Source organism: Triticum dicoccoides, chromosome 5B (assembly GCF_002162155.2).
Source record: "Triticum dicoccoides isolate Atlit2015 ecotype Zavitan chromosome 5B, WEW_v2.0, whole genome shotgun sequence".
Lineage (NCBI taxonomy): Eukaryota > Viridiplantae > Streptophyta > Magnoliopsida > Poales > Poaceae > Triticum > Triticum dicoccoides.
Genome location: NC_041389.1, coordinates 40463901 through 40490316, shown reverse-complemented (window position 1 = coordinate 40490316; position 26416 = coordinate 40463901). Strand labels below are relative to the sequence as shown.

Here is a 26416-nt window from a genome sequence, read left to right as displayed (position 1 = left end):
TGTTACGTTGCTGGAGCTGCTGCTTCCAAGCTAGGCAGCCAGGGAAGGGAAGGGAAGCGCGTCCCATCTCCCATCCGATCGATGGAGACTAGGCACCGGAGAGGTAAGGTAGCTACTTGGGAGACAAGGGAGTGCGGTCTGTGAACAAGCAATCACATGAAGGTGTCATCATCTCATCTCATCTCATCTCATGGGCAGTGACAATCCATGGGCACAGGAAACAACCGGGTCGGCAGGAAATCAGGAGGTTTATTTATCAAAGTTTTTTCTAACATAGAACAGACTCAAGCAAATGGATGTAACAAAAGTTAGGCCCAAAATGTTGTAACAAAAGACTACGCCCCAAAACGAACGACGGCCCATGGGGTTTAGTCCTCCCTCATCCCAGTCGTATCTCCCCACCGAACCCCAGCGAGAGCAAATCCCTAACCCTAACCGTAGCTAGGAGGATGATGGAGGCGGAGGGGGAGGGCTCGCGGTCGATAATGGCGGCGGCGGCGGCGGAGGAGGAGGAGTGGAAGCTGGCGCGTGAGTCGAAGTGCCGTTTTCGCCATTGCGAGTGCAGCTGGCGTCTTTACTGCTCCCCCCGGATCCCCCGCGTCGCCCCCGGGAGGGACTACTCCTCCATCCCCGCCGGCGCCGACCATCGGCCCGCCTGGTCGCTGCTCATCGGCCTCAAGGACGGCGCCGTCCTACGGCTCAAACGCCTCCGCGTGGCGCGATCCGGGCGGATCCTTGGCCGGAGCGACGACGCGCTCGAGGCTTTCCACGACATCAAGACGACGACCGGTGGCGGTGGCACGTTCGACGCCAGCGCCGCCATGGCTCCCGACGGCCGCTCGCTCTGCATTCTGCGCCAGGAGGACGACGATGCCGGTGAGCAACCCCATGCCCTGCACCTAACTCTGCAGCAGCCGCAGACCCACACATCCCCGGATCTGCTGCTGCATCTTCCTCTGCCGGAGATTCAAGCAGGGAGGAGTCGTAACTGCATGCCAATCTCCGCCGGCGGCTACATCTTTGCTCTGTGCCCGATCGTGGAATATGGCGTCAAGTTGAACCTCCTCATGCGACCCCTGCATCTGCTCCCCGGGGGCGGCCAATGGGAGCAGGTCGGCAACAGCTGCCCACACAAAGACGACGAGGACGACTACTCGTGGTTGTCTGGCGGGTTCCTCCAGGGCTACGCCGTGCTCCCTGGCCCCCTCATCCTCGTCTCCTTCAAACAAGACGGCCTCTTCTTCACCTTCGCCCCCGGCCCCCGCGACTGGACCCCGGTGCTCACCGATGAAACAAGGCCGCCGCTAGACTACGTCCCTATCCTCGGCCGCGCCGTGTACATGGAGCAAGACAAGGCCATCTACACGCTCCGTGGTAACACCATCTACGCCTACAAGCTCAGCTACATAGTACACCAGGGTGATGATGGTGATGATCAGGGGAGGGTGAGGCTCAGACTGGATCCGCCCATCACCATTGACTCTGTATCTCCTTTCAATTCCTGTAATGGGTGTGGCTTCCTCACCCGTCTCGATGGTCGGCTCATGTGCTCCGTCTGGATCAGCCTGGCATCACGTGAACAATTAGATCAATGCCAGTGTGACAACCTACATGCCATCGTCACCACCTTCAACCTCCATGACCCGGCTCAGGGGGGAATAAAGGTGCTGCATTCCTCTTTCCGCCGGGTAGACATGGAGCCCAATCCAGAGGACCAGGAATTCTGCTTCCTACAGTAAGCAACAAACTAGTTAGTTTACTTTTTCCACAGATTAATTATTCGACCATTTATTCATTTGGTCGCCTTGCTTACGACATTTTTCTTTTGTCTACTGTGAACTAATCATGGATCAATTAGGGAGTACGAGGACATGGACTCCCAGGTGCTGCTGCAACACCAACACCAAGAAGGGCAAGAGGAGTATCTAACCAGTTCCCAGCAGCACGTCAATGAACCACCCTCCAACAAGCTTGATTGTTGCAGGTCTTGCTTGATCCAAATTTAGCTTCATGTTTAACCTAGCTTACATCTTTCTTACTAAGTTTCTCTTGGTGAGTGCATGACACGTTTTGGTTCTTTGCATGCAGAGAGTTTATCGAAATGGAAGACTGTCCACGCCTTTGCTTTCGCTGCGGCACCAACGGTCACTTTGCCCGCGAGTGCTCTCTCCCGCCACATGAGCCCTTGCCGGCAATGCCCCCCCGCACGCTGGTTGGCCGTGCTTCAATGCAACACCGAGTCCCTTTCGAAAGGCGTCCGGTTGCTGCAACAAGTATCAATAAAGACCTGCTTATCATCTGCCAAGCTGGCTCACAACTAGTCATCTACCATACGGGCGTCATGGATGAGACTTCACTGTTACAAGGTGGAGACGATGGCAAGCCTCTCCAAACGTCGTGCCATGTTGCACCGTATGTCGGTGATGGTGACTATTGGCACTTTTTCCTTCACAGTGCCTCCTCAAAAATACATGCTGTTTCGAGCAAAAAAGACGGCATGCTTGAGTTTAGTCTGAATAAGGACCGAACGTTGGCTATGGATCATCTATCTGTACGGCGGCTGCCAAGTGCTGATACTTTTGTTTTGTTTATCACAATTGGTGGAGAGACCATTGCTCTTACTGATACTCTGGAGGTTTATCATCAGACAAGATTCAGTTATGGATCCACCTTCTGGCTGCGATGCAAGACAGATGAATCGCATGTTCTCGAGAGGACTGTCATGATATCTGGATATGCAGCAGTGAATGGCGATTCCTTTATAGTCTCTGATGCTCTCACAGGTTCCTGTCTTTTGTTTGACCTGTGTGCCATGCAATGGCGTGTTGTCATGCCTTGGGCCGCATTCTCAGAAGACCTGCCAAGGACTAGCCCTACAAGGTGCCCTTTAAATGGTAGATGTGTATTTGTCGATGGCTTTATCTACACATGCAGAGATGGAGGGCTTGCTGCTTATCAACTGTTTGATAAAGATCATTCTGTGTATCTCAGCGAGCCCATCTTTTTGCCATTCTCATGGCTTGTAGATGATTGTGTGGGTGAGGACATATGCTTGGATTATGCTGGAAAAGATGTGGACTCTGGTGCTATTTTGTTTTACGTGGTGCAACTGCAAAGTGAGTATATATACTTATCTGTCTCTCTGCGATCTCAATGTCATTTATGCATGCATCGCATGGTTTTTGTGATCAGTCAGTTCATGGATTAATTGTACTAACATATGTGTACGGACGTATATGCTGCTAGGTGGATATCCTCCGCCCAAGCATGAGGTGCAGATCACCATTGTCCAGGTTAAGACTAAAGCAACGACCAGCAACAAGAAAAGGGAACCAGTGGGAGTTTCCCCTGTGGACTGTGTCACGCGTTTCATACATCACAAGGAAGCCGTTGATATCAGATGCTGCTTTGCGCTCTAGCTAGCTCTTGTTTGCGATGGATGCATGCATGAGCAGAGTTGCCCTATTATTATTTATATGTTCCCAGTATGTAATGTTTGTAATTAACCTCTAACCCTCCTTGCATGGCATCTTTTGGAAGCTGCAACTAGTTGTATTTTTTGGTGGTGTAAAACTTATATTTATCTAGATTATATTAGTTGTATTTTGGTGGTGGTGAAACTTATATTTATTAGACTAGAGGGCCTGTATGTAATGGCTGGTGTCCTTTTGTTAAATTAATGGTCCCAAGCATTTGCTACCTGTAGCTAATCATTAAGGCTTGACAAGAGAACTTTACTAGTGCTTAATTTTGCTCATAAAGTTTAGCTAGCTGTGGAATAACTATTATTTGTTGGAGTAGTATTATTGCTTGTAATTCCGTGTTTGTTGCATATGCAAAAGTCGTGTGTTTCAAACTGAAATTTATAAAGTGTTCTTCTGGAAGGAACATTTCAGCCTTTCAGTGAAAATTTCAACCTTTTTCACTGCAAGGAAATTTTCAATCTTGAAAATGTTCACTTTGGTATGCTGTAAAGTCTTGGCATATCACTACTTGATATGTTCAGTGCAAGGAACCCAACAGGCGACATGCCCAGTGACGCGTTGGATATGCATAAGTGCCAAAGATGCTCTTCCAGATAGAACCTTGGAGGTGGTTGACTCATGAAAATTTAGCCGCACATAGAAATACAAGATAACATTGCAGCAAGTGTCTAATTGACTTTCTGTTCCTCGGGGCATTAGAACTGGCTGAGAAAATCAAGCGTGCACGAAATGCTGCTGAGAGTATTATAAAAAACAATCTGCGGAAGTTTACGTGACGGCAGTCAAATTTGCGTTCTGTTTATTCTCTCTCTCTCTCTTGTTGGTGATACGAGCAACAGCTTTACCACAAGGAGCTGGACCTAGAGCAAGAGCGGAAACATAAGAAAGAGCAGACGGTATATTTGGCCGAGATCCGTGTGAACTTGCTTTTGCGAATTTCATCCTTGTGCTGTTGTTCGATTTGTCTGTAGTAAATTTGTTCTTCAGATAAAAATAAAAGGATGTCAAAATCATATAGATCAAGTAGAATTTGAGGTTCCAAAGGCTATTTTGCACAGGCAATTGAAATTTTTGTATTTATGTCTTCTACTTGTCTCACACAAGAATTTTCCAAGAGCTCATGTGTTCCTTTGCGCTTGTACCCTAGAGTAGATAAGAACAAAGTTTAGAAAAGAAACAAATATAATGTCCCGCAAAAGCAGTACTACAGCAATTGTCATAATACCATATACACAACTTACAACTATTAATTCTACAGCATTCAGAAATATAATAATGACATTACCAACAAGTGTTAAGTTGCAACCATAAATTCATTGCTTCAGGCAAATCAGTAGACTAAAATTTAGATGGATAAGAAAACAATGTACATGTGGCACTACATGATAGAAACAGAGATTGCCATGCTCCTTCCTCACCTGCTCCTTGTGCTGCTCGTGTTCCCCGGGAAGAAGGAGGTAATTATGTGTTGCTTGTTCCATGTCTGAAATTCCTTCTGAATGGGTAATTCTACATATGCTCTCTGTACAAAAACTTGCAGGGTAGTCTAGTCATTGAGCTGAGTAAGACAAAGCTCTGCCATTCTTTCTTTAACTAATTCCAAAAACAAGGGCATTACACTGAATGTCTAGCTGAAGCTTGCTGTTGACTGATTGACAAAACAGTGTTCATTTTCAATTATCAACTTGTATTTACTTCTGTTGATTCAGGAATTAGGGACATCTGTTGATCCTACTCCAGTTTTCAGTTTATCTCCGAATTAGATGAACATACTTCTGTTGATTCAAGATATGTACTCCTAAACATTATGAGACCCAATGAATGTTAGTGTATATATTTTCCAAACATTACCAGGTTTATCCAGGTGTATATATTTTCCAAACATTACCAGGTCCATTCCGAGAATGTTTAACATCCGCTCACAACAAGAGACAAAAGAGGGACACCGGAGGACATCGGAGTGCCGGATTGCAAAACGGACAACGGGAAAAATGCTCGGATGCATGAGACGAACACATATGCAAAAAGAGATGCACATGATGACATGAAAAAATGCAACATGCAAACAAATGACATGGCAACGACGGCGAATAACTGGCGGACACCTGGCGCATCGAATTCGGGGCGTTACACACGCCCTCGCGGCTGCTGCTTCCTGTGCGCTCGCCGGCACGCGCTTGCGAGCCCGCGCCCGTCCTGCGCCGTTGCCGCGACCGGTGTTCCGCCCCGCCTCCATTAGCTCCAGCCGCCGCTACAGGCTGCTCGTGCCTCTCGCCCCCTGCCTCGCCCGTGTTCGCTCGGCCCCGCCTGCAGGCCAGGGCTTCGCCCTCGCCGCCCCCGACTGGCGCTGCTGGCGCCCGCCACGCCTGCGCTGGCCCCTGCGGCCCCGCCTCTCCACCGGTCGCCCCAGCCACCACCGCACCTGGCCTCGCCCCCGCTTCCCCTTGCCGGTGCCGCGCCGCCGCCCCAGTGGCCATCACCGGCCACGGCCTCGCCTGTGCCCCGTTCGGGCGGTGCCCGCGCCCGTAGCGCCCCTGCGCGTGTAACCCGTGTGGCCTCTTGGGCCACTTACAAGTGTGGCCCGCCCCTGCTAAAAAAAGAGAAAATAAAACATGAAAAAATAAAAATAATTATTTAATTAATTAGTTAAATGGTTAATTAACTTAATTAATTAATCTAATGAACTAGATTAGTTAGTCAAATCAGTAACTAATTAACTGAGACAATGATAGGGGGGTCCCACCCCTGTTGACCAGTCAAATGTTGACTGGTCATCTGGGTCCCCCTAGCCCACCTGTCAGCCACTGGGTACACTTTTGTGTACATTGTGCTGGGTGCGCCTAGCATTTTAGCATTTATTTTTGGTTTAAAATTAATTTCAGAATATTAATAAAAATTTGAAAATTAATAGAAATTAAACCGTAACTCGGATGAAAAAGTTTTATACACGAAAGTTGCTCAGAACGACGAGACGAATCCGGATAAGTCCTCCGTTCGTCTGTCACACATCCCGAGCATAGCGAACACGCAACCTTCCTCCTCCAGTTCGTTTGTCCGAAAATGCCTAACTCCGAGAAAACTTTCCCGGATGTTATCCCACTTCACCGATATCGTGTAGCACCGTGTTATAACACGTCTAGCTCTGCCTGTTGTCCTGTTATACTCTTGCTTGCTAAGTATTTACTGTTTTCTCCCTCCTCTTCTCTTTGGTAGACCCCGTGACGGCTGTCGATGCCGCTGTGACCGACTACGTCAACGACGACCCCTCCTTCTTGTCTGAGCTTCCAGGCAAGCCCCCCATTTTGATCATCCCGATATTGCCCATTCTATTCTCTCATGCTTGCATTAGATTTTTTCTACTGTTATTGTTTGCTCCTATTCTGATGCATAGCCTGTTTTTGTACCTACTATTGTTACCTACATGCTTATCCTAAACTACTTAGTATAGGTTGGCTAGTGATCCATCAGTGACCTCCACCTTGTCCTTGTTGCCCCTGCTTCATCATCGACGACTCGATCAACGTGATCGACGACCGGAGCCCGACACCTCACATCACATCATGCCCCTTTTTGTTGCTCGACTCTACAAAGTTAACATCGAGTGTCGAGGGTGGAACCTCATACATCACTCCTGATGAGATCTCTGTAGTGTAGCTATTCAGTCGTGGTCATCGAGGGTGGTTCCTCCTTCACCATTACTGATACGGCTCTGTCGTGCAACACCTCAAGTGTGAACCTCGAGGGTGGTTTCTCTTACGTTCACCTCGATGATTACATCGAGCGGAATCCACCGGGGGTGATTCCTCGGGTTTTCCCCTTGATGTCTGGACACACGGTTACCTTCACTTCACTTGAGACCGTTGTGAAAGTCGGGCAGGCCCGGAGAGCACCCGTGCGATGTGATGGTGGCGGCTGGCTGTTTAGCGGTATCACCCGGGAGGGGGTGATAGCTCCGGACTTGTCCCGACAGTTGTCACTTCTTTTTAATAATGCACTAACAGGTTTGGGTATTTTTTCTGAGTTGGCCTTTGGCCTTTACGCATCAACCACCACGCGAGAATAGTTATGGGCCTCGACGTCACATTATCTGCCAAAGCTTTGTTAGACGTCCAGTTCAGCATTATGCCGGGCCGGATCGTGCCATCCACTTCACGGGTGGTGCTGGTATCCCCTTACGCACAACGACCTGGAGTGCAACGGGCGATGGGCCTAGACCCCAGAGTGCTTAGGATGTAGACCGACGGGGACCTCTTTGCTGAGCCTACGTAGGGCAGCGACATGTTGATCTTTCGAGGCCGGGCATGACCCAGGAAAGTGTGTCCGGCCAGAGTGATCGAGCGTGTTGGAAAACGTGGTGCACCCCTGCAGGGAAGATTATCTATTAATAGCCATGTCCACGCTAACGGACCTTCAGACTTATATCCTGATCTTATACAACTACAAATGGATACTTGAGATATGTGGCTCCGGGATTGCTTTCTGGCATTAATGTTACAACATGCTTGTTAATTATAAACTGCTATTCTTTACTCTTCTACATGCGGTAAGATGCGAGGAGCTGCGTGAATATGCTAGTCTTCGATAGGCTAGGCCTTCCCCCTCTATTCTGGCATTCTGCAGTTCATTCCACAGATACAAACCTTCCATTTGATACTAGTGCATACTTAGTATAGCTCTGATACTTGCGAGTACTTTGGATGAGTACTCACGGGTGCTTTGCTACCCCTTTCCCCCTTCTTTCTTCTTTCCGGTTGATGCAACCAGATGGTGGATCCCTGGAGCCAGATGCCACCGCTGATGGATGCTACTACATGAAGCCCGCCGACGACCAGGAGTAGTTAGGAGGTCCCAGGCAGGATGCCTTGTCTCTTCGATCGTTGATGTTTGTGCTAGCCTTCTTAAGGAAAAACTTGTTTAACTTATGTCTGTACTCAGATATGTTTGCTTCCGCTGACTCTTGTGTATCGAGCTTGTATTCGAGCCCTCGAGGCCCCTGGCTTCTAATATAAAGCTTGTATTATTTTATTTTGTGTCTAGAGTTGTGTTGTGATATCTTCCCGTGAGTCCCTGATTTTGATCATACACATTTGCGTGTATAATTAGTGTACGATTGAATCGGGGGCGTCACATATATGAAAAAGAAACAGAGGCCTATAATCTCATGTAGGATTACATTTAATCTTTTTCTCAGTATTGAGGACCAACATGTTTATATAGAGCCAAAACTGCTAGAGTAAACTTGTTGCAAGACACCATAGTATTTGGAGGAGATAATAGAACATACAAAGATAATATACTACTGCATTATTCAGTTTTGAGTCAAGTTGTGTCTCAAACAGAAAGCATCAACCATTAGGCTATAAAAAATATAGGAGAAAAATAAATGAAAAACCTGATACAAACTAGTAAATTATGAATTACTATAACAGCAGTTGGTATCTTCAAACAAAGATACTGCAAAAAGAATGAAGATTTTCAGCTTACAAGAACTAGAGCAAGGAACCAACAAACTAAATCAAAACAGCATCATCGAAATCAACACATTACGGCAACCAACCCAAAATAGCTTGGAGTCCTCAGTTATCAATGAGAAGCAAAGAATTTGGATAGGGTTCAGCTAATCAGCAAACTATTGATTTTCAAAGCAGGGTAGCATCTTTCGGGATGTCCTTTCTACTCCAGTTTTGCAAGATTGTCAAAGACAACATAGAAGAACTATTCCTTCCAAATCCACATCATAGAACGAATGCAAGAACAGATAGGCTCTCACTGAACAACTGCAAGAAGAGATAGCAGGCATAGTACTGCTGCTGCTGCTGTCCACTCCATACTCCATACTCTTCTCATCCACATCATCGTCAATGGCGAAGGCACCGAGTGCTCCCCTCGGTCCCTTTCACGGACGTCGAAGCCGACTCGGGCTTGGTCTCCGGCGTGTCGGAGCAGCTCCTGGACGAGCATGCCGATGCCGACACCGACCTTGTTTCCGCCATGCCGTGCGCGCCGAGGCCCAGGGGCCTGTCGAGCCTCCGTCTCTACGATGGCTTCTAGCTGCCGGAGTGGTCTGTCCCAGCGGCCATCGCCCTACAGCACCGCTTCGAGCCCCGCCGGGACGACGTCATCGTCGCCAGCTTCCCCAAGTGCGGCACCACGTGGGTCAACGCCCTCATGTTGGCCACCATGGCGCGACGCGCCTACCTCGCCGCCGGCGTCGGGCACCCGCTGCTACGCCTCAACCCGCACCAGTGCATCCCTTTCCTGGAGGCCCTCTTTGGCAAACCCTAGACGACGAGGGAAAGGAGGGGAGACGATGACTTACCACCGAGGAGAAGTCCAGTACGCCGGCGTCGAGGCGTCGGGCGGCAGGGAGGAGGCGGCGGTGGCGTCTTGGGAAGGAGTTTTTTTTTGAGACAATCACATGAAGCTTTTATTATGCCGTCACAATGTTTACAGGGACGAGCAAAAGATTACCGGGGTGTCCTAACCAAACATGGCGACCCACCCCTAACTTAAAAGCATGCTTCGCTAGATTGTGAGCCTCAAAATTCGAGCTCCTAAATTCATGGACGAAATTACAAATAGTAAAAGTATTACTAGACTCTATGATTTCCTGTATAATCGCTCCTAACTTGTCATACTTTGATTCTTGATATCGTCCACCACCACTTTGCAGTCAGAAGCTATCTGTACCTTTTGTTCATTCAAATCTTGAGCGAGTGCTAATCCCTCCCGGACAGCCAACGCCTCCAGTACAGCATCTCCAATTCCTTCGAAGCTGACCACCGATGCCCCCAAGAAGTTTCCATCATGGTCCCGACAAAGAGCAGCAACCGCCCCCCTTCTCTGCATACCTCTAGTTGCTGCATCAACATTTATCTTGGCCAGGCTCGCCGGCGGGCTTTGCCATTGTCTCGGCCTCAAGATAGGCTGGGCGTTAGCATTTCTTCCTGGTGCTGCAGTGTCGTGAAGATCACTCAAATAAGCATTGATAAACTGGTGAGTGGACATAGGGCTAGTGAAAATATCTTCATATATTGTCTTCCTCCTCGCTCTTCAAACAGCCCAGAGTGTTATAATCAGTCTTACGAACTCTGATTGAGACAGTGCATCATGCATCGCGAACATCCAGTGCTTGGCATTTGCATCCGAGTTCAAACTAATCTGTTCCACCAAATGTTCATCCAATAATGCCCAAATGCACCTCGACATGGTGCAGTCCAACAGTGCATGCCTCCACGAGTCTGGGATTCCACACAAAGCACATAGAGGAGATTGTGACATGTGACGGTGGTGCAAAAGGTCGGCCGTAGGTACTGAGTGCTGGGCTAAACGCCATGCAAAAACTTTCTGCTTCGACGGAACCTTCGTATGCCACAGCGACGTCTATGCTTTTCCTTCCGACACCGCCTCTGAGATCCCAGCATTTTCTTCTATCCAATTCTCCCGCTGATTTTTGGTGTTCAACACCATGTGATAGGCTGATTTGACTGAGACCATGCCCCGGCGGTCCCCGCTCCAGGCCCTAAAATTCTCAATGTTATGCGTGCACAGTGGGATAGCTGAGTTAATTGATGTCACCACGGCCACTTGGAGAGAGTCTCGGGAAGGAGTTGGCGGCGGCGTCTTGCGAGGAGTCGGGAGGCCAAATCCTCGAGCCCTCTCTCGAGTGTTCTGAAGGCTGAAACCCGTGGGTAGAAGGGGATCGAAGGGAAATGGAGCGGTTTGGCCCATCTAACCCTCGCGTACCAAACGGGCTGTCTGGGCCTCGCGAGGATTCTAGGCCTCGCGGGGATAATCCCCACAAAACCCCTCCGACTCCCTTGTGCCAAACAAGGCCTTGAAGAAAACGAGAAACCACGCCGCTCGACGCCACCGCCTCTCCTCCACCGGGAGCGGGAGCGAGAGCGAGTGGAGAAACCACGCTCCGCCGGCCGCTCGCCGCCACCGCCTCTCCTCCACCAGTACCGGGTGCGGGAGCGAGCGGAGAAGCCACGTTCCGCCGGCCGCTCGTCGCCACCGCCTCTCCTCTACCTGGAGCGGGCGCAAGCGGAGTTCCCGCCCCGCTGGTAAGATCCGCGCGCCTTCCTTCGTTCGTTTTGCTCCATCTCCCCACCTCTCTCGGCTTTTGGCTCTGGCTCGATCCCTAACCCTAACCCTAGCCCGCCTCCTCAAGCTCCTTCCCTTGGAGGTCCGTCGCCGTAGGTACGTAGTTGTTAGTCGAATCCCTTCGGTCCCGGAGATCCCAAGTTGGCTTGATGCTAGCTCCCGGAAGAAACCCAACTTTTCCCTCTCTAGCTAGCTACATCCTTGTCCATCACGCATGGGGATGGACTGACATTCCTTCCTTCTCTCCCCATTGGAGAAGCATATACAACAATTATTAATCGATAGATTAATTAAACACTAGTGCATGCATTAGATCAGACCCAAAGTCCAGCACAGCAGAATCCCTAAATTTACTAGTTAAAGGGCCTTCTGGTTATATACAGCATCTATATACGTACCCTGACTGCGCACACCACACCACGGTGCTACTTAATTTAGTTTCATCATCATCAATATGGAACAAGGAAATTAGTTGGTCTTGTCTCTTTCCGTTGCTTGCTTGCACTACTTCACCAAGGAATTTATTTTACTTTCTCAATCTATATATAAAGAAACACTTTAATTTCGATTAGGTTTTGTCCTCATTGGTTGAATCCATTCTTTCTTTGTATGTATCTGCATATATGTACATACGTACAGTTTTTTTAGTCTTGAACTGCTGCTTCAGCTTAGCATACTATTTTATTTTACATGTTGAAATAATGCACTGTTCAAAGTATATATATATTATGTTTTCGTACGCTGGTATTATTTCGCTAGCTAGGATTTTTCCCAGTTAATGTTCCAAAGCACTTTTTGGGTATATATATATAACATTGTAAAAACACATAAAGGCTGTTAGCTAGCAAATCCCAATCTCACCTAGTCACCTTGATTAGGCCCGAACGTATATCCATGCTTCAGTAAGTTCTTGGGTTACATCGGAGATTATATTAGGACCATGCAGCTTGGTCCAGAAACTCCCTCCTCTCTTTGCTCTGTTCTGGTGTCAGCAGTTTTCCTAGTCTTTGCATTTTTACGCTCTTTACCTTGCCGTATACTCAGCACATTTGTCTTTGCATTGGAGATTATATATATGTCAAATTTGTCTAGTGGCCCTTTCTTAGGACGGTTTGTGACCGTTTTCTTTGTTAGTTTGTGTGTAACCAGGCTGCTTTCTTTCCCTTTTTTCTATTTCTAACTGAACCAATTCTGGATGCTTTTTTCATGTTTGCCAGGACGGACAGTTGATACAGCCAGCTATGGATAATATCACTTCGATTCTAAAAGATGCTCAGGATCCGGATAACAACATAAGGCTAGCAGCAGAAGGCAAACTCATGCAGCTCCAAGAGCGTAATCGTCCCAACTTCCTCCTGTCCTTATCAGCAGAGCTCTCGAGTGAGGCAAGTCCACCTGAGTGCAGATACCTTGCTGGCATTATCCTGAGGAACTCTGTGGAAGGAAAGTATTCTGAAGATAACAGCCTCCTCATCGAACAATGGAACAATCTGGGTCCATGTATCAAATCCCAGATTAAGGAGTCATTGCTGATAACTCTAGGATCTTCGGCTCCTCAGGCGAGGCATGCCTCATCACAGGTTATTGGCAGGCTTGCATATATTGAGACACCCTCCGAGAGATGGCAAGATCTCATTGGCAGATTACTGCACAACATGGCACAGCAGGGTGCATCTCCTACACTAAAGCAAGCAACTCTAGAGGCGCTGGAGTATGTGTTTGAGGAGGAGAACTTGAGGTTCGACAAGGACACAATTAATGGTGTTCTGGATGCCGTCATCCGGGCAATGAACCACCAGGCAGGGAAAAGTTCTCAAGTCCGGCTTGCAGCGGTCAAAGCTCTACGGAATGTTCTTACGTTTGCTAACTTCGCAAATGATGATGATTGCAGAAATCGTATAATGGCTGCAATCTGTGATGCAGCTAAACACGATGAAGCAGCGGAGATCAAGCATGCAGCATTCGTCTGCCTTACTGCAATCGCATCCAATTATATTATGGAGTTAGAACCTTACATGGAAACCACACTCAGCCGTACAACTGAAGCTTTGGGCTTGGAAGGAGGTGCGGAAACAGTTGCACTTGAATGTATCGAGTTCTGGAGTACTATTTGTGGAAAAGTGATTGAACTCAGAGAACGAAAAAAGCGTTTTGCTCATGCTTTCGCGAGCGCGGATTGTCACTTTACTGAGAAGCCCCTCTGTTCGCTTGTTCCACTTCTGCTACAAACTCTGTCGTTACACCAAGAAAGAGATGTTGATGAACTGAACATCTTCATGAGTGCTGTGGCATGCCTAGGCCTCGTCGCTAGAACTATCGGGGATGCAGTTGTCCCACTTGCAATGCAGTTTGTCGAGGGTAACATCAAAATGGCAGATTGGCATAGTCGCAAGACAGCTATTTCTGTACTAGGCGTTATGCTTGAAGGGCCCTCTATTGAGAAACTCGCTCCCGTGGTCGGTTTGTTGATGGACGGGATGGAAGACCCACACATGGAGGTAAGAGGCACCGCTGCATGCACTCTGGGGCGGGTGTTTGAGCTTCGGCATTCTCCAGCTCTTGATAAAAGATTTTTCACAAATGAAGACTTTCCTCGCATCATGGCTGCGTTGTCGAAGGGTGGTAAAGATGTTCCAGAAGTGTCCAAGGAAGTCTGTGGAGCTATATATTTTCTTGCCCGAGGTTATAATGTGGCAATCTCATCTGAGGTGGACCATTCAAAAAAGCAAATCTCATCTGAGCTTTCACCTTTTCTTGGTGGTGTTATTGGTGCTCTCCTTTCTGCTTCAGAACTTGATAAGAAGACCCCTTTCGGGCTTCCAGCATCTGTGTCTGCTTATGGCGCATTGATTGAGGTTGTGAGAGTAAGCAACATAAGGGATTTGAATGCTGTACTAGCTATTATGGTTTTAATGCCTCGTATCATGAGAAGATTAAACACCGCGCTTGATGCCAAAGCAATTTCATCACATGACAAGACTAACAAGCATGATCTTCAGGCGTTGCTGTGTGACGTACTGCACGCCATAATCGAAAAACTGGGCAATTCACTTCACTCGGACAAGGTTAGGGAGTCTGCTCCGTTTATGCTGCTTCAGTTTTGCCGTGTCCTGACCTGCGACTGCTCTACTGCACGTGATAAAGCAGCGCTCACCATTGGTGCTCTCGCTCGTGCTGTCGGTCCAAAGTTTCTGGATTTCATGCCAATATTTGTGCAGTATTACAGTGTGAAGCTATTCTCCCCAATCTATTTAGAGGCGATTGGCACTATCTTTCATGCCTTGGGAGATGAAATCCTGCCATGTTGTGATCATATGATGGATGTTCTTTACGAAGGTCTCTCACAACCCGAGCTTAAACCTCATATTTTGGCATGCTTTGGAGAGATTGCTCTTGCTATCGGCAAGATTTTTGAGGAGAGGTACCTGAAGGCTGTTAGGAAAGAGCTGAAAGAAGCTGCTAACCCAAGATATTATGATGAGGATAAGGTTGATTACGGTAACCAGCTTAGACAGGGAATATGCAAGGCTTACTCTGGCATATTGAGGGGTATAAAAGACCGAAAATCTGGGTTGAAGGTAGCAGCGGATCTAGTTGAGTTCATTGAAGCTGTCTCCGAGGACAAGAGCAGGTGCACATGATGTTCAATGCCTTCTTTTTGGCCAACTGCTCCATACGATTAACATGGCATCATTTTAATTAGTTACCTTGCTCTTGTTTCTTTATATGGGCGACTGTCCCGTACAATTATTTGCACATGCCATCATTCTAATTAGTTGCCTAGCTTGCTCTTATTTCTTATATGGGTGGCTGCTCCATATGATTATTGGCACATGCCGCCATTCTAATTAGTTGCCTTGCTTTTGTTTTTTATATGGGTGACTGCTCCATAGGATTATTTGCACATGCCACCATTCTAATTAGTTGCCTTGCTCTTGATTCTTGTATGGGTGACTGCTCCATATGATTATTTGCGCATTACCATCATTTTAATTAATAGGGGACATAGCCCCTAATTGCTCTCCCATAGTGGTTACTCGGCAAGGGACTCTATAGTTGCCCTTCTACAACAAGTTAGACTTACAATGTAGAGCAAAGTAGATATTATGAGATAAAATGAGGAAAGGTTGGCAGACCAGGCAATTTAGTACTCCCTTTGTAAAGAAATATAATTACTTTTAACAGTGTGGAGCAAAGTAGATATTATTAGATAAAATGAAGAAGGTTGGCAGAGCAGGCAATTTAGTACTCCCTCTGTGAAGAAATATAAGAGCGTTTAGACCACTACTTTAGTGGTCTAAACGCTCTTATATTTCTTACGGAAGAGTACTATACTAATAATCTGGAAAGAAAGGAACCCTGTTCCTGTTTCTCCCAAATAGACTTTTAAAAGATTGGCGGACCAGACTTTTAAATGTCATTTGCTGATATCAGCACTTTCTGTTATTAGTATAAAATAGCTAACTAAGCCGATCAATCAATAGAGAAAAATGCACGAGTTGAAACCAGAAAACTATGCGGTTTCAGTTCATTTTATAGTGAAACAGTAATGTTAAGACAAATATAGAGGTTGATATTCATTAATTTATTGCTCGTCCAAAGCACCTTGAAGCACACACTGCACTTTGAAATGTGTCCTCTAGCCAGGTGCATTTTTACTTGGCTGTTGTGTTTTCTGGAGCATTCTTGTGTCAGGATTACAACAAGGAATGTCGCAAGTTTCAACATTATAATTTCCTCATAGTGATTCTACTTGTTAAATTTGTCGCCTGTGAGGAACTTTCACTCTCCAAGCTATATATGGGTACTTGGGTAGTCTTTCCTTCCCATGCAGTATTAGTCAAGTATTCCGCTCCATTGCATGGGGTCATCTCATCCAGTCAATAATCCATCCCTTTTATCTTGTCAACTTGCTACCTTTCATGTAGCTCAATAATCAGAATCTCTTTCTGGACTATTATTTTCGGTCTAGATGCAAAGGATCTTCAAAGAAGGGGGTTGTTGACTGAAAGAAGAAATGCGTCTGTGGTAGAGTACTTGTAATGAGTAAGACTGTCATAAAAATTAGGTGGATACCTTGTTTTATTATAGAAGCTGAAATTCAGGAACTATTTACTTTGTGAAACAAAATGCACAATCTGCAAACAAAAGGAGTCCCTTTCTATCAGTTCCATGTTTTATAACAGTATATAGTTTCCTCTTGCTGCTGCTGCTGCTGCTGCTGATATGATTATGTTGTGCATCTTTGATTTCGTTGTTTCAGGGGTACAATGGTGACATACGCTGCAGTTGATGTGTTGGATCAGTTTGGTTTCACAGCGGAGTCATGGAAAAAGGGACTGGTTTCGGAATTATGGAGGTAGTAACATATATGAGGAGGAACTCGTTCTGCTTCTTTTTTGTCAAGTTGCCACAGATGCATGGAAGGACAGCAACATGTGTGTGGCGTTGCTAGTATGATGATGTATTTTGGTGGCAATTGGATGAACAGCCAAACTGCAGCGTAAATATTTTTCCTGGTTTCATGAAAGTTCTGCCTGATTCTGTTTACTGTGTTTTTCTCCGCTAGTTTTTTTTTCAGTCTTTTATTTTCATGTTCTTTTCTTCTTTTACCTATTTCACTTTCGTACTCCTTCTCTACTTTTCTATGTTTGTTTGTTCATGAATATTTTATAAATATTCAGATAATTTATTCTCTATTCGTAAATTTGTTCGGCCATTTTTAAAAATCATGATTTTTAAATGAATTGCCCCGAAAAAAAGATTTTCAAATGAATTATTTTAATCCATATTTTTCAAGACTTCTTTTGACCTTTTTAAAATAGAATTCATGAGTATTTTCTAATCTATAAAAATCTGGTAATTATTTTCTTTAGAAGAGGAGAACGCATACTATAAGTTGAGTTTGCGTCTTGAATTGCACACTCGGCGAGCAGATGATTTTCCCAGTCGGCGAAGGAAATAGTTGGCGAGCTAAATGGGCTGGTCATACAATAGCCCTTCAAGCATTATAGCGACAGTTCGCCATGGGCTTTGCGTCAAATTGGCGGCCTGACGCACAGAGAGGGAGCTGACTGGGCCGGCCTGCGTACTATCAAACAGTACTAGCCACTCAGGCTATCGACTACTGCTGCCAATAGAGCAGTACATGATTTAAAGAACTAACGATAGATGTGGAACCGGAATGGTTGTAGCGAAACTGAATTAGTTACTAGGTTGAACTTTTTTTAATCTATATTTTCAAGAAAGTGCCAACATTTATTGAATTCCTGAAGAAAAAAAAACCGGCTACGGGAATTTTTAAATATATAAAAATATTGAAAAGTGGAAACATTTCATGATAATTGGAGCAAAAATTGAAACCGCGAACATTTTTGGATTTTATGAACAAAAACTTTAAAATGGAACATTTCATGAAATTCCAAACAATAGAAATCGCGAACATTTTTTAATATTCTTGAACATTTTCTGAAACGTGAACATTTTTCAAGTTCTGACCAAAATTTGTAATCACGAAATGGGAACATATTTTTTGAAACTCCCAACAAAATTCAAAAGCAGGAACTTTTTTGGATCTATGAAAGAATTTAAATACGGGAGCATTTTTTGAAATTCTGAACAAAATTTGAAAAACCGAACATTTGTTAAACTCCCGAACAAAATTTCAAAACCTGAACAATTTTTTAAAAAGTGAACATTTTTTGAATATGTGAATTTTTCTTGAAATCGGAAACATTTTTCGAAACAAAAGCCCAAAAATTGAAAACATAAACAATTTTCTTAAGCTCCGAACAAAATTTGAAAACATGAACAAAATTTTGAAAGTTGAACATTTTTCGAAAATATGATCATTTTTTTAAAAAGAGAACTTTTTTGAAAATATGGACATTTTTGAAAAGGAAAAGAAAAAAAGAAAAACAAAACAAAACAAAACAGAAAAGGAAAACGAAAAAGAAAAAGAAATGAAAATAAAAAACGGTTCAGGAACCTTCTAGAAGGTTCCCAAAACCGGAAAAAACCGGCTAGGAACATCAGAGAAGGTTGGCAAAACCGATATCTGTGCAACTTTAAACGGGCCGGCCCAACCCCGAAGGTTCGCTCGCTCGCTTCTGCGAAACAGCGACAATTTGCCGCAGCGTGCGGCGAATAGGATTTTCCGATTTTAAACTCCTATTTAACGCTCTGTGTCAAACTGTCAGGCGAAACAATCATGCGCCAGCAATGGCCCGCCCACTTTACCACAATGACCAACGCGTTAGGCGATTCCTATTTGGCGCTTAAGCTCCCATTCGCAAACGGGCGCCTGCAGGCGCGGCTTGTTGGGCTCGGCCCAGTTTGGGCTATTCCTTTTTCTGGTAAAAAAGAAAAAATGACCACGCAGCGCCCATTCGCAAACGGGCGCCTGCAGGCGCGGCTTGTTGGGCTCGGCCCAGTTTGGGCTATTCCTTTTTCTGGTAAAAGAGAAAAAATGAACACGCTGTAAAAGGATTTGAACCTGCGACCTCCTCCTCGAGGGCTTGCTGCTGTAACCACCACGGCAACAAGGGCAGTTGTGCTAACCATCTAACTATTCTACTTTTATTCGATCCTTTTTCCTTTTTCCTTTTTCCGTTTCCGTTTTTCCTTTTTTGGTTTCTGTTTTTTCTTTTTCTTCTGTTTCCTTGACCGATGAATTGTCTCCAAGCATGTGAACTTTTTTGAATTCGTTGAACCATTTTTTCAAATCGATGAACTTGTAACATTCCCAGACGGTGCACCGGCCGAAGCTTCGGCCGGTCGCACGCCTCATCACGCGCCCAGCGCGAACGTAGTGGGCCGCTCCTCTTTTTTTTGGGCCCATATAATCATCCTTCCTCCTCCCGATCCAATCTCTCCTTTTTCACCTCAATGCCGCGAGCTCACCCTCCGTTCGCCGCTGCCAAGCTGATGCCTCCACCGCCGCCTCCCCGCGCTCCGTCCTCACCCCCCCCCCACCCCGCTCCTCCGCCGACAACGATGCTGCGTTTTTGCCGCAACTGGTCTTGAGGAACCTAGCACCGACGCTCAATTTTGTTGCAACCAGGACGACGCAAGCGTCGCCGGCGGCGATGGCGCCTGTCTTTTTGCTACAAACCAGATGTTTTCAAGTGTAAAATGTTGCAACCGGCGAAAACAAAAGCTGGAACGGCCATTCACGTTTGCTGGAAGCGTTTTTCGATTTTGCTTCAACCGCCTACCGGAGCTCCTGACACCCTCGCCGACGACACCGTAAAATGTTACAACCGACCAAACAAAAGCTGGAACGGGTGTTCAATTTTGCTGGAAGCATTTGTCGATTTTGCTTCAACCAACCTGGGCGCATCACGGGTTCCACCGGATGTTCAACTCTGATTTTGTTGCAACCGGCAACCTGCAAAGCTTCCACCGGTGAATTTTTTTGCTTCAATGGCGACAGATGGAAGTGGTGACCAGGGATACAGCGTCGATGTGAGCGGCATGCACCTGGCGGCGAGGGTCGGCGAAGGGCGCCTGGGCGCGCACCTGGTGTTGCAACCATGGGGGCGACGAGGTGCAACCGTTGTTGGCCAGTGCTACATAAGCGTGATGTCGAAGCGGCGACCCGCCATGGCGAGGAGCTGCAAAGAACACGACGGACGGCGATGAGGGATGCGAACGGCGGCGACGAGGTTGCAAGCGCAGCGCGGGGAGGCTAGTGGTGCGGCTCGTGTGCGGGGGCGGCGCTCTCCTTCCTTCTCCTTTTCCCCGTGCGGGAGGTTGACGATGGGTGCTGGAGAAGACGGGAGAGAGAGATCTAACGGTTGCGCGTGTAGATCGAACGGATCTGGCCAGACCGGCCGAAACTTTCGGCCGGTGCGCCGGCGCAGAGTGCTGCCCTTTCATGATTCATGAACTTTTTTTGAATTTCGATGAACTTTTTCCAAATTGGATGAACTGTTTTTTTGATTTTGATGAACTATTTTCAATTTCGATGAACTTTTTTCGGAATCTATGAGCTTTTTTAAAATCTGATGAACTTTGTTCAATATCAATGAACGTTTTCCAAAAATCGATGAACCTTTTTGAAAGAGATAAACTTTTTTCAAATGCATGAACTTTTTCTTTACATTTGTAAACTTGTTTTTATTTCGTAAGAAATAGGAAAACTGGGTGGTTTTTCAGCAAAAAAAAAAGGAAAAATAAAACAGGCTCCTAGCGAGCGTCCGAGCCAGCGACGGATCTAGCGATGGAATTCGTTTCCCCGAGCGATCGAGCGAGTGCGCTCGTGGGCCGGCCCATGGTAGCGACAGTGCGAGCGCCAGCTCCTTAGCGGGCGCCTGCAGCGGGACTCCCAACGCGTTATGGGACACTTCTAGAACCGTTTTTAATGGGTTTCCAGTTTCTTTTGGTTTTCTTCGATTTTTCTGTTTCCAGTTTTTTTGCGTTTCTGTTTCTTTTTATTTATTTTCCCGTTTCTTTTTCGTTATTACCTTTTCTTTTTTCATTTTTTCAATTTCTTAATTTTTTGTGACATTGAAAAATGTTTAGAAATTACAAAAAAAATGTTCAAAATTTCTAAAAATGTTCACATTTCAAATTTTATACATAAATTAAAAAATGTTTGCATCTTAAAAAATTGTCTGAGTTTTTCAGAAAGTGATTGTGTTTCTTAAGAATTCTTTTGATTTCCAATTTTGTTCAAAAATCCAAAAAATGTTTGCATTTTCAAAAATTGTTCATTTTTTCAAAAATTGTTCAGTTTTTAAAAACAATCGTGCAATTAGAAAAACTCATACTCTGTCATAAAATGTTTCTGTTTAATACTTACTCACAAACTCAACACGCAATAAAAATTAGAAATTGGCAGATTTTCTGTAAAATGTGAACATTTTTGAAAATGGCAAATATTTTTTGTAAAAAAAACTTTTAAAAATACCAAAAAAATAAAAGTGGGAAAAAGAAATCAAATGTTTCAACATTGTTTAGTAAATTGAAACAATATTCTCGCGTAAAAAGCGAACATTTTCTGAAAGTCTGAACAAATTTTGGAAGTAGATACATTTTTTCCAAATTATAACAACTTCTGAAGTGTCAACCATTTGTTGATTTTTTAAAGAGAGAAGAAAAAAAGAAACTGGAAAGAAAAAGACAAACCAATTAAGAAACAAACTGAAAAAACGTATTTGAAAATTCAAAACAATATTTTAGATATGTACTTGTGATCATTGTTTCCTAGTTAGACATTGAAGCCCCGCACCTTGTGTGCCCAGCTACGAGCCCTCAATAGTTGGAGGTGCAGGGTTTGATCCATGGCACCAACGAATTCGATTTCGGGAGCTCTTATAGGGCGCCTTTGGCACTGGCTGAGCATCTTGGCGCCAATATGCCCCTGATAGTAGGCTGGTTCAAGAAGAAGGCCAGCGTTCGGTTGGTTTCCTTGGTCACTCTAACGGGTTGATCAATTACGGTTGACCAGTTGAATGGTCAATCGTGAGTTCAAAAATATATATAGATTTGAAAAAAATCTCAAACTTTTAAAAAGTTCATGAATTGGAAAAAAGAGTTCATCAATTTTTAAAAGGTTAATGGAATTTTAAATAAAAATCATATAATTTGAAAAAAAATTCATCTACTTGTTTTAAAAAATACCAAAAATGAAAAAAGTTCATTGTATTGGATAAAACTGATCAATTTGAAAAAGTTCACACATTTAAGATAATTAAAAAAACAAGGAAACAAAAAAAACTTAGAAAACATAGGGGCATTTCCTATACGTAGAAAACATAAAAAAAGGAGTATGCACAAGCGTCAAGATAGACATATGTTGAACCCTGTCGCCCGAAGTTCTGCACTTTTTTTGAAGGTTATATAGAAAAAAAACCGTAAATGGGTCAACCGTAAAACCGGTTTGTACAATGAAAGACATCCGGCGCTTAAGGCGACATCTAGGATTTTCCTTCGTTTTCACGAGAGCTAGGTCTTGCTTATACGGAGACGGTAGCTTCTCCCGCTGAAGGACTTCTTACCTTGCGTAGCAAATGGGCCCGCCTATTTATTGATTTTCCGGATAGCTGCCACGCGAAGTTCGCTCGCGACCGATCGAACGCTTCGCGTGTTCAGATCTGTTTTCCCTCTCTTTTGTTTTTTTGTTTCTTTTTCATTTTTATGTTTGTTTTTGTTTTTCACCTTATTTTTCTTTTTTTTTATGGTTTTCTCTGTTCTCTTTGTTTTTTCAATGCTTTCCTTCGGTTTTTCCTCGGTTTCACCATTTCTTTTTCTTTTGTTTCTTCATTTTGATCTGTTTCTTTCTTCATTCTATTTTTGTTTTCTTTGTTTATTTCTCAGTTCTATCGGTTTCATTCTTTTTGCCAGGTTTCTTCACTTTTTGATTTCTTTTCTTTTCCTTTCTTCTTTTTGTTTTCGTTTCTACTGGCTTTCTTCATTTTCTTTTTTTTTCGCTGTTCTTTCATCGGCTTCTCTTTTGTTCAACATCTGTTAATTTTTTCAGTACACATTCAACATTTTTCTTAAACATCATAAACATTTTATGTATACACGTTAAATTTTTTCAAATAATTTTTTAATACTTTTTGAAACTTATTTTTTATCTCGAATTTGTTTTCCATACACGCAATAAATTATACATTTTTCAATACATATTTAACAATTTTAAAGTGTTTGATTAACATTTTTCATTATATGGTCCATTTTTATATACACATTTAACATTTTGAAAGCTTGATTAATATTTTCTAAATACAAGATTAACATTTCTTAATGCATGGTCCACATTGTTTCTATACACATTTAACATTTTTTCATTTGCTGGATCAACATTTTTCGAATGCTTGCTTACCATTTTCTAAACACTTTTTTAAATTTTTTTCTATTCAAATTGTTGATTAATATTTTTAGGAAATACATTATCAACCTTTTCACATGCATTATATTTTCGTTTATACATTTTTTATATATGAGAAACACTTTTTATATACATGTTTAACATTTTTTAAATGATTGCATAACAGTTTCTCTAGTGTTTTTTATATTATTACTTTTGTAATATATTTATTTAGGATATTTTGAGGTATAATATGAAGTAAAAAAGAAAAAAAACGTGAAATAAAAAGACGTGGTTGTGGCTCCCGCGCGCCTGGGCCTGCTGATATTGCACTCGGCTTCACGCGAGAGTCTCGTACGTCTCGCCTGAAGCGGGAAATAGGGGCACCATCGACTCACAGGTGAATTGACAATCCTAAAAAGATTAAGGCATTTTGGAGGCCGAGCTCCATGTAGTCCTTTATTTTGAAAAACTCAAAATTCATAAATTTCAGTTTCCAAAAATTCTGAAAAAAATACACATGTATACAAGTATGTAAAGTGTATGTGTGAAATTTTTTAGGATGGAATACCTTGAATTACAAGCTGCACAAAACAAATAAAATCATGGACTTTGAAGATGAACATTACATATGCTAAAAAGCCCTAGATTTGTCTTTCCGGTGTAGCTCATATTTTAATATATTTTGACCTGAAAATTTGCACACAGGTACATTATGTATCTAGGTATATGTGTATTTATTTTCGGAATTTTTTGAAACTGAAAAGTTTCAATTTTGAAGTTTTCAAATAAAGGCCTCGATGGAGCTCGGTCACCGTTTGGCATTTTCATCCTAAAAACCGCTTCTCCGTCCATTAATTTCCCGTATCACCTATGCATTGCGCCCTCCAGTATTTTCAGCAATATCATTGATCACTGAGAGCCGTCAGAGGAGACGAGGATACGCCTAATCAGAAGATCATCGGCTTACGCCAAAGCCTCGTTGCATGCTAATGATTCCAATTTTGACACGTCCATGATTATAGTAAAGGTGATTGAGGATGATCCTAGATGGTTGTGGCACACCGCAACAATAGCTCCACGCTCTCCTCTACTTTCAACAGCACCATCCACATTGATTTTAGCTGTACCAACAGGGGCGCTCGTGCTCTTCAATTAAGTCGACCCATTATGCCTCTCTTTAGTGGGGACCAGTGGGCAGTGCATGTGTGTCATTTTGTGTGCCATTTGTCACGACCTGAGAGGTTTTCTTTTCAGATTCGTTTTTATAAAATATTTTATCTCTTGAACCGTGCGTCTAAATCGCAAACCTTTTTCACCGTTGGATTTCTCTCGACGAGACCTTCGAAATTGGATCCCATGTTAATAGGTTGATTATCTTTTCCACAAAAAAACCAAAAAACTAAGAATCTAAAAATAACAAAACCGAAAAGACACAAAACTAGAAAAATAAGAAAACCAAAACCCAAGAAAAAAAGACCGAAACTATGAAAAAAGAGGAATACAGAAGCACAGTTGTGCCTTTTCACTTTTTTGGGGAAGCAAAATTGTGTTTTTTCATATTTTTTTTGAGGGAAGCACCATTGTGCTTCTGGAGGAAGCACAACTATACTTGTCGCAGAAGCACGGGTTGTCCTTTTCTTTGTCGAAGCACATTTGTTGTGGATGACTACCGCTGCTGGCCAACAAAACTCTCCTGCTAAAAAAAATCTTGAACTCGAGAGGAGTCCTCACAAAGCATAGACACTGCAAACGCCTTAGATTACAAGACAAACACAAAACAACACCCATTTTATTGAAATCTTCTTCATCAATCATGCACAAACGCAGCAGGTTACAACATACACACAGGAAGGGAGGGATTAGATTAGGATGAGCTTGGGATTAGATGGGGATGGCCCTAGAGACGCGCGGGTAGACGACCCTGGAGGGGTGTCCCATGATGCGGCGGCCCTTGCGGTGGCGGAACAGGTACACCGCCGCGCCCACCGGCCACTCTATGACGCCGTGTCACCACGAACGCCAGGAACCCCAGCGTGGGCCCAATGAACTTGCACCGACATGGGTTCTCCCTGGTCCCGCACTGCACGCACGCCGGCACAAACGCCATGGCTAACCTAGCAAGCTCCTTGTCGAATCCGAGTTCTCTGTTTCAAGTTATGGTGGACGAATGCTCTGGCTGTTGGTGATGGAGGAGGCCTCGCGCCGGCAGGCCAGTATATAGAGGCTTTGCGCCGGGGACGCGTGGAGCTGTACGGGTAGCGGTGGTTATCCAAGTGGTTGACGGCACACTTGCACGGGGGAAGCGCAGAACCAGCACATATCCTCAGCTCGGACGTGTCTCTGTTTGGCCTTGGAGTTTTCTAGTGCTTTGCCTCACGTATGGGATCGGGTCAGTGTGCAAACAAGGCCAAGAGTTCAGTTTTCTTTAGCCCACGGTGTAGTGCTTCTATTCGGGTTGGAGTGAGAAATGCTTTGCAAATCCATAGGGAAGCTCTTGCTGAAAAGTATCTTGGTCTCCCAACGGCTGCAGGTAGACTAACTGAACAAAACTTTGAACATATTTGTGAGCAGTCAAGATCAAGGGTACAAGGTTACTATGAGAAATTGCTATCATGTGCGGCGAAGGAAGTTCTTAAATCAGTGATTCAAGCTCTGCCGGCCTACTCTATGAGCTGTTTCAAGTTCACAAAAGGTTTGTGCAAAGAAGTTACGACAATTATGTCCAAGTTTTGGTGGGCTGGGTCACTTGATAAGAGAGGAATGCACTGGCAATCATGGGACAAGATGGCTGTCTCGAAGTCTAAAAGGGGGCTTGGTTTTCCGTGATCTGCAAGTGTTTAATGATGCAATGTTAGCTAAACAAGCATGGCGTCTGTTGGAAAATCCGGAGAGTTTATGTGCTCGTGTGTTGAGAGGATGGTATTATCCAGACGGTAACTTCCTACAAGCGGGTTGCCCTGCCAATGCATCAGCTACTTGGCGAGCAATCATTACGGACAGGGAA

The 26416-nt window shown here is 44.5% G+C and overlaps 2 protein-coding genes and 1 pseudogene across 2 annotated transcripts; 2 read left to right on the top strand and 1 right to left on the bottom strand.

The window, feature by feature from the left end:
• Nucleotides 1-871: 871 nt before the first annotated feature.
• On the top strand, nt 872-3651 carry LOC119305113. The gene is made up of 4 exons (XM_037581723.1): nt 872-1735; nt 1859-1984; nt 2089-3116; nt 3247-3651. The coding sequence occupies exons 1-4, from the start codon at nt 993-995 to the stop codon at nt 3417-3419; spliced, it is 2070 nt and encodes a 689-aa protein (XP_037437620.1). The 5' UTR covers nt 872-992; the 3' UTR covers nt 3420-3651.
• A 9165-nt stretch (nt 3652-12816) lies between these two features.
• Nucleotides 12817-17212, top strand: LOC119305112 (importin subunit beta-1-like). The gene is made up of 2 exons (XM_037581722.1): nt 12817-15222; nt 16855-17212. The coding sequence occupies exons 1-2, from the start codon at nt 12833-12835 to the stop codon at nt 16952-16954; spliced, it is 2490 nt and encodes an 829-aa protein (XP_037437619.1). The 5' UTR covers nt 12817-12832; the 3' UTR covers nt 16955-17212.
• Nucleotides 17213-25268: 8056 nt separating this feature from the next.
• On the bottom strand, nt 25269-25519 carry LOC119305183 (annotated as a pseudogene).
• Nucleotides 25520-26416: the final 897 nt, after the last annotated feature.

Coding starts and splice junctions, on each gene's coding strand:
- LOC119305113 (XM_037581723.1), top strand. CDS start 993: ATGCCAATCTCCGCCGGCGGCTACATCTTTGCTCTGTGCCCGATCGTG. Junction 1,985..2,088: donor AACAAGCTTGATTGTTGCAG/GTCTTGCTTGAT, acceptor CTTTGCATGCAG/AGAGTTTATCGAAATGGAAG. Junction 3,117..3,246: donor TTACGTGGTGCAACTGCAAA/GTGAGTATATAT, acceptor ATATGCTGCTAG/GTGGATATCCTCCGCCCAAG.
- LOC119305112 (XM_037581722.1), top strand. CDS start 12,833: ATGGATAATATCACTTCGATTCTAAAAGATGCTCAGGATCCGGATAAC. Junction 15,223..16,854: donor GTCTCCGAGGACAAGAGCAG/GTGCACATGATG, acceptor TCGTTGTTTCAG/GGGTACAATGGTGACATACG.